This window comes from Vipera berus (genome assembly GCF_964194415.1).
Source record: "Vipera berus genome assembly, chromosome: 2".
Taxonomy (NCBI): domain Eukaryota; kingdom Metazoa; phylum Chordata; class Lepidosauria; order Squamata; family Viperidae; genus Vipera; species Vipera berus.
This window is the reverse complement of record NC_138203.1, coordinates 142,799,390-142,807,651: the sequence shown is the minus strand read 5'-3', so window position 1 is coordinate 142,807,651 and position 8,262 is coordinate 142,799,390. Positions and strand designations below refer to the sequence as shown.

The following is an 8,262-nucleotide window of genomic DNA, read 5'->3' as shown; positions in this document are numbered from 1 at the left end:
CTCAGCCAGATGCCAGCCTAGCTGGCCCTCCTCTCCTCAGACGTGCAAGTCTCCGCTGGTCTCCAGGAGGGCAGTCAGCTGGGGTGAGCATCACCCTGACCGGGCTGCTGGGAAGGCAACGGGATTCCTCCCCGCTCCCATCCCCTCAGGAGCCCACTGCTGGCAGGAAGGTCTCTCTGTGCCCTGCGTCTCCTCCCGCAGTGCCACTGCCTGGCCCCCATACGCGATTCTGGCCCCTCCCCGTGCCAAGACAGAGTGGCCCTTTCAAAGCCGCCGCCGCCGCCACAGCTCCCAGCGCTTTCCCCAGACCAGCCCGGCTCTCCCTGCCCCCTGGCGTCTCTCCCTGCCCCAAGCCATGGCGGGGGCCTCCTTCCCCGATGGCGGGCTACCGGGCGGCAGGAGCCCCAGACGCAGAGGCGAGCGATGCCACCCTTCTCCTTAAGGGCTCGGAGGAAGCCAGCTGGGTCGCGGCGTTGCTCCCGCTGCCCGGCTCCGCCTCGAAGCCCAGCCCCCGAGAGTCGTTGTGCCGGCCACATCCCTCCCGGGGCCGCCTCTCCCTTTAAGCGGCAGGGGCCGATGCCCGGTGGGAGGCGCACCCTACGGACACCAACCTGGCGCACAACTCCCGCGGCGGGGACTCAGCCGCCACCTCCCCTGCCCAGGCTGGGCAAGAGAGAGCAGCCTCGTCGTTGTGCCAGCCTGCATCCTGGCGCCCTCTACTGGGGAGGCTGGGGATCCCGCGACTTACCTTGCTCGTAGAAAGAGGCGGGGAGGAGGGGGCCGGGCGGCTTAAGGAAGTGGTGTTTTCGGAAGGAGGTTTCACTTTCGGGGTTCTTTTCTCTCTCTCTCTCTCTCTCTCTCCCCCCGCCTCCGCTGCCCCATTCTGAGCCACCCTGCACGTCGATGCACCTCAGGCCCTTTGCACGGAGATTTCCACCCCTTTCCCGGCGCCCTGGTTTTCTTCAGGGGAAGTAGGTCTGTAGGCCACTAGGCCGAAAGGCATCAAACAGAGCTGCTTGGGTTTCCTGCACTTTCGGCCTGGTTTCCTGCGTTCCAGGATATGAGGAAATAAATAACCAGAAGGCAGAATATCCCTTCTTGAAGCTGCCCTTCTGAGCAGAGAGCAACATGCTTGAGTGTTTCCTGGCCCTAGAGCAGGGGTCTTCAAACTTGGCCCTTTTATGACTTGTAGACTTCAACTCCCAGAATTCCTCAGCCAGCATGCCTAGCTGAGGAATTCTGGGAGTTGAAGTCCACAAGTCATAGAAGGGCCAAGTTTGAAGATCCCTGCCCTAGAGCAAGGGTAGGCAACCTTGTCTCTTTTATGACTCGTGGACTTCAACTCCCAGAATTCCTGAGCCAGCTGGCTCAGGAATTCTGGGAGTTGAAGTCCACGAGTCATAAAAGAGCCAAGGTTGCCTATCCCTGTGCTAGGGGATCCCTTTATATAAATGTCCTGCTATTCCTTACGGTCATAAAAGCTGGAGAGGTTTCCAAGCTGAGCCATGCTGGCTCAGGAATTCTGGGAGCTGAAGTCCACGAGTCATAAAAGAGACAAGGTTGCCTACCCCTGCGCTAGAGATATGGCCAAAGAGGAGAAGCCTCTTTCCCCCTTTCTTGGATCATGGCTGAAGTTGGCCCACAGATGTCAAAACGATTATTTTAAAAATTGTTTCTTAAGCAGCACTTTCAGATGTTCCTTTCCTTGGTTTTGCTTCACCTGGTACATTGATTGGACTAGAAGACCTCCAAGGTACCTATTCTATTCTAATTCTAATTCTAATTCTAATTCTAATTCTATTCTATTCTATTCTATTCTATTCTATTCTATTCTATTCTATTCTATTCTATTCTATTCTATTCTATTCTATTCTATTCTATTCTATTCTATTCTATTCTATTCTACTCTACTCTACTCTACTCTACTCTACTCTAATTCTACTCTACTCTAATTCTAAACTAAACTAAACTTAATTTTTCCTCAGCTACCAGACTCAAGGTGGGGGAAGAGCAAGGATCTTTATTGCCAAGGACTCACCCTCAAGTTATGTCACTGCAGGGAAAGGAGGAAAGGTCGACCGTTGGTACTTCACCAATCCATCAGTTTCTTGAATTAGGCCACTGCTGCAAGGCATTCATAACAAAAGCCTAAATAATGACTGCTTCCTTCCTTTCTAAAGTGATGAAGCAGAATGGTATTAAGGGTCCTGGTGTCAAGGCCCATGCCTGCGATAATTTCCTCTGTAGTTGGTGCATTTATTAGAAGTCTAGGACTCAGCTTGAATATAGGTAGTCCTCAACTTATGACAAGTGGGAGCAGAATTTCCACTGCTAAGCAAGATGGCTGTTAAGCGAGTTGCGCCCAATTTTTTTTGCCACAGTTATTGAGCAAATTAGTAGAGTTAAGAGAATTGCGCGGTTGTTAAGTGAATCTGGCTTCCCCCATTGACTTGGCTTGTCGGAAGCCAGGAAGGAAGGTTGCAAATGGCAATCACATGACCCTGGCTGCTAAATGAATGTTCGTAAGCCAAGAATTACTTGTACATACACATATGCACATAGATGTAGGCGAAACGTGGGCTTAAAACTTGGGTTTTGTCTTCCTGTCTTTCGATCACAAAAAGCCGTCATCCACTCTCCTAGAGCTTATCAAGAAAGGCCACCTAGTTAGCATTTTCATAACACATTTTTTTAGCCTTAGGCTTATCTCCTCCCATCTTTCTAACTTTAAATTTTATAGGTTGTTGTGGATGTGCTATCTATTTGGGGCCTAGAGAAAAAGCTGATCTGTATTGGAAGACTAGGCTTGGAATTATAACAATTGTAATTCTAACTCCACTCCTAAGGACCACCAATTTGGCCTTGTCCTTACAAGTCCTTTCATTAAGCGACTACTAGACAGATGGTTTTTCTCTTCTTTTTTTGACATGATTAAATTGATATATTGCACCAAATGCAATAAATTGATAAATCTCCATGCTGAGCTGGCTCCTAACACTACGTTGTGAAACACAGTCCACAAATCATACTAGCTGAAATGTTGATCACCTCAACATGGCCAAGCATGATGCAGGAGTGTCGTTTCATAAACAAAAGATTTCCCCCGCTCCCAAAATATTAAATTGCCATTTTGCAACACAAGTTTTCAAAACTCAGAAAAGAACAATTCTGATTTGCATCATATGGCTCAAATAAAAACAGCTTTTGCTCAATTTGATTGGCAGAGCAACTGAGTACAGAATGTTTTCACATCCACATCAAACCATGTAAAAGTTTGGAGTGGCTGAAACAGTGATATACAAACCTTGTCGTGATTTATGTAATATGAACCTAGCTAATAAAAGTTGTTAGCTAGGTTCATATAATGGGTTTTCTCATTTACAAAGCTCAGTAGATACAGTATATCTCCTGTTACTTGTATTATCTACTAGCAGAATATTATCTTTCTCCAATCTCCCAGAATATAAAATAAACATCTAGAGTAAGGATTTCTGTAAAAAAACAACCCCAAAATTTATTGCTTACACAGCTAGGAGTTCCATGTAATAAGAGCAGACATTCACTACATAACAAGAAAGACAGTCCTGTGTGAGCTGAAGTATAAACATTGTTGTATTTCCTGCAACAGATGGATTAACACAGTTTTTTTCCCTATTCTAATTTAACCCACCTTTATTCAACAGGCCTTCTCTGACTGATTGGGACTGCAAATCCTAGAATTTATAGCCTGCAATGCTTTTGAATATGTTGATTAAAGATTCTGGGAGATACAGTACATCCATATCTGAAGGTATCTCGTTGGGCAAAGTTAAAGGTGGACCTGTGGAGAATGCAGAATTTGAAACATTGAACTTTTTTTCAGCTCCAGCTTTAACATCTATGGAGACAAGTGGCTCATTGTCATCACAATGTAATCTTCAGTCCTCTGAGTTATGCACCAAGGGCAGCTGTGAGGCTTGCTAACCCTACCTATCTACCACAGAAGCTTTGATGCTGGAAAAGAGCATGCTTGCAACTCAAGATAGCCTACATGATGATAAATGACTGGCCCATCTGATGGCCATCTCCCCATTTATAGCCAACCTGCTTACTGTTTTCTGCCATAAAATGAAGGATTAAGCTTTGTGTACTTTCAATGAAACCAGAATATAAGGGGGCATCTGGTCAAGCATTCAAGGGCTGAGAGACTCCCAGTGGAAGCATTCACAGTAGATACAGACATGAGGCTAGAATGCCAGCCATGCAAAAGAAGCTGAAAACCTTTGGAGCAGGGGTGGCATTCCATGGCCCCGATGCCATTAATAAAAAAAAAAGACCTCAAACAATTATGAATAGTTGGGGGAGGAAGAATATAGTTCCCTCTACCCTATTGCATAAATATTCATGCATGTCTAAAGCAACCAATATTTACCAATAATGGAAACTGACTGTCCAGTTATTATGAGAACTGGACAATGCCTCTGGGATGCCCTTCACAGAATCTGAGTGGGGAAATTAGTCAAAGTGTCCATGAAGTCCACCCAATGGGGAATTTACCACCCCAAAGCTGACATGAATGAGAAGAAGATCTGCATGAATATTCTTGAAACCTGAGCTTCGGACTCAGAAGATTGGCTGCCCCGTAACGGCATGGCAGTGGTTTCTTTCCGGCTGGATTAAATCATTCTGAAAAATTGGTCAAGGAGAAACTGATTGGATCCTATGTTGACAACTATTGCTGTGAAAGAGCAAAACATGTTACAGTAGTCATTCTCAACGTCACACACGCTCAAAACTCAAACAACCCCCTCCACACACACACACACACACACACACACACACACACACAAACATACCAAGTTGGCTGCTGAATGGTATACGTGGCCCAATAGCGCCAACTTATATTGCACTTGAGTGAGGTACGAAACCAAATTTTAAAAACCACTCCAAACTTGAATTGGCCCCTTTGGACCACAGGATTTTGTGAGAGAAAGGAGGCCAGGGTAGGTATGAACTTTAAGACACATGTAAAGAAAAGGGAAAGGAAAAGCCCCCAAAATAGAGAACGGCAGCATCTGTTATCACGATGAGGGACATGATAAGCTCTTTCTCCAGCAGGCTGAACCTTCATCTTGCCCCCTAAAAATTAGTCCAGCAGCTCATTTTATTTATCGGTCTCAGTCCTTTGTCCTCTTCGTAACCTACTTCTGCTGCCTTGATTCTGCTGGGTTGGTGGTTTTTGGTTTTTTATAATGAACTGCATATTCTCTTTCTCTTGCCAGAAAAGCACCTTAACAGAAGTCCCAAAGGCCCTTCTTGTGTTGAAGCCTGTCGTTCCTCAGGCTTCTGGGAGGCAGGAACAACGGGTCGTGCAACTGAAGGACGCTACTTCTTCATCTCACGGTCCTGTCAGGATGCCAGTCAAATCAAGAGTCAGAACCAAGGAAGTTCCCGACCTCCGCCCCCTTCACTGATTGGCTCAGAACACGAGCGCAAAGTCAGAAAGGTCTATCCATAGTCAATGCCAAGCTCAATCCAGGCGCAACTCTTATTTTAGCTGAGTTTGCTTGGTTGGTAAGATCGGGTCACAGGTAGAGGCAGCTTGTGGAGGCCTAAGGAAGAGCAAAGAGAAGTAGTTGGAACAAGTCAAGCCTGCAGTCTCGTCCTTTGCTATTTGGGCATCAAGAAAGCCAGTCCAACACAACAATTTTGTTATCTGTTGCAAGCTACTGCAAAAAGTGATTTTGGAGGTTTAGCACCTAGAAAGAATAAAACAAGCCAGCATGCAATCAAGGCAGAAAGGTTTTCTTAATGGGAAAGCAGGCCAGCTTAAGAGAAGTTCCAAGCCTTTCCCAAAATCAAATGCTTGGCACACAGAGATGCATACACATATACTAAGGCCCAACTGGCTTAGCCTTAGAGCTTCCCGAATAAACAACAATTGACTGGGTTCACATAAGATACTAAGTAAAACAAACGGCATTATGATTCAATAGCTATTGGCCATCCGAAAAGAAGAGGCTTCCAGCCCTAGGCAACTCAAGAGATAAGCCCTTTCCAGGTTGATCAGGCCACCTGCTTTCTTCCCCCCACCCCCACCAATCCCAGAAGAAGACCCAGATGTACTTACCAACTGCCCTGATGAGTTCTGCCTGTACAGCCCAGGTGAACTTCTTGACCAAGCAAAGAGTTGTGAGTCCGGCAAAGAGCATATTATAGAGGAAAACAATGTAGAAGTTTCCCAGCCAGTTAAACCTCCCAAAGTCTCCCAGCAGGTCAAATCTTGTAATCCCTGAAACCAAGAATAGAGGGGAGAATGCTGACACTCACTCGTGCATCATAAATATTCCTGTCTTCCAATCCCCATCTTGGGCTCTCGGAGGAGGATTGGCTTGACTAGCATGACAGCAGAATTGAGCTTTTTTCCAAATTACCGTAGTTTTATTCATTTATATAACATCAAGTGTGAAAATACAAAAGCAAATAGTTAGGTGACAACAGTAGAGAAAGGGAAAACAAAAAGGATGATTAAAAAGTCCCTTCATTCATTTGAAATGCCTTCATACATTCTAGATAACTTATCTGGTGTTAAATACCGGCAATACATCATTTTGTAAAAAATTTCTTCTACGTTATAATTAAATGTGAATTTTAATCCTTTTATCCACACATTCTCCCATTGTTCAAGCATCACTTTATACCCAAAATGCCTTGCCCACTGGATCATACAGTGCTTTACATGTTCATTTTCCAAATTCAATTTTAATAACGTTTAATATAAAGGTAAAGGTTCCCCCGCACATGCGTGCTAGTCGTTTCCGACTCTAGGGGCCGGTGCTCATCTCCATTTCAAAGCCGAAGAGCCAGCGCTTGTCCGAGGACGTCTCCGTGGTCATGTGGCCGGCATGACTAGACGCCAAAGGCGCACGGAACGCTGTTTCCTTCCCACCGTAGTGGTCCCTATTTTTCTACTTGCATTTTTACGTGCTTTCGAACTGCTAGGTTGGCAGAAGCTGGGACGAGTAACAGGCGCTCACTCTGTTACGCGGCACTCGGGATTCGACCCGCCAAACTGCCGACCTTCTGATCGACAAGCTCAGTGTCCTAACCCACTGAGCCACCGCGTCCCTCTAACGTTTAATAGACCCTGGCAATTATATGATCATCACTACCACATAGTAGGATTTCCAATTCATTTTAGCAAACTCAAAACCATGGCCTCTTTTGTCTAGTTGAAATCTTTCCTTCATTTGTTGATACGTAAACCAGTGACAAGCGTGACCTTCTAATTCTAATTCTTCCCTAGGTTTGAAGATGGGGGTCTCCAGAATTGAAATATACTGTTTTACCATATGTCCATCAGTCTGGCTTCACCACCATTTCTTTTCTAAAAAAAAAAAGTTTCTGGGGGGGGAACACCCATAGGGGCAATTTTGTAAAAATCCTTGTTTTATATTTATTCCAAACCCTTGAGCATCTTAACAACTTTTGTTTTCATTAAAAAAGCAATGTATCCCATTTGGTGCTGAAAATTTTAAAAAAGCTTTCCAAGGGAACAGAATTTTAGTGTTTCACCGTTTCTCGTACCTTTTCAGAAGATCTACTGGCAGAAACAGGAGGATTATATTAACCTTTTTTTAATTTACCACAGTATTTAGGTTTTATCTGTGCAAGTCTCTTTGTAACTACTATAGCTCCAGTTTTTACTATGAGGCCACAAATTTATTTGACTGATCAATCTGATATGCAGACACAGGAAGCTACAGATAACATGTAGATATGGGTAAGAAAGAACAAGACTCACCCAACGTGCGAGACAACACAGGAAGTGCAGAACTCAACACCAAGAGAGAGACACAGTTCCCAATGATCTGCCGGGAAATACAGTTGAAAACAATGTGCACTCTTGCCACTGGCTGCCTTCATCTCACACATTCAATCATATGCAAGAATATGTAATTTATTTACTTATTTGTATCCCTTTTTATTTTTATTTTTTAAACAAATAGCTCAAGGCAGTGGACATACCCAATACTCCTTCCTCTTCCTATTTCCCCCCACCACAACAACCCTGTGAGGCAGTTTTGCCTGAGAAATAGGCCCAAAGTTGCCCGGCCAGTTTTCATGTCTAAAGTAGAACCAGAACTCATCGTCTCTCACTTTCTAGCCTGGTACATTAACCACTAGACCAGTGGTAGGCAACCTTGGCTCTTTTATGACTCGTGGACTTCAACTCCCAGAATTCCTGAGCCAGCCTGGCTCAGCTTGGAAACCTCTCCCTTT

At 45.0% G+C, this 8,262-nt stretch overlaps 1 protein-coding gene across 1 annotated transcript in view; it reads right to left on the bottom strand.

The window, feature by feature from the left end:
- Positions 1–3,494: 3,494 nt before the first annotated feature.
- Positions 3,495–8,262, bottom strand: part of LMBR1L (limb development membrane protein 1 like) — a 40,662-nt gene continuing 35,894 nt past the window's right edge. The window contains exons 15-17 of the mRNA XM_081320891.1: positions 7,784–7,850; positions 6,110–6,271; positions 3,495–5,591 (exon numbers count right to left, since the gene is read on the bottom strand). Of these exons, the coding sequence (XP_081177017.1) occupies positions 5,533–5,591; positions 6,110–6,271; positions 7,784–7,850 (288 nt within the window). The 3' untranslated portion in view covers positions 3,495–5,532. The remainder of the gene's footprint in view (positions 5,592–6,109; positions 6,272–7,783; positions 7,851–8,262) is intronic.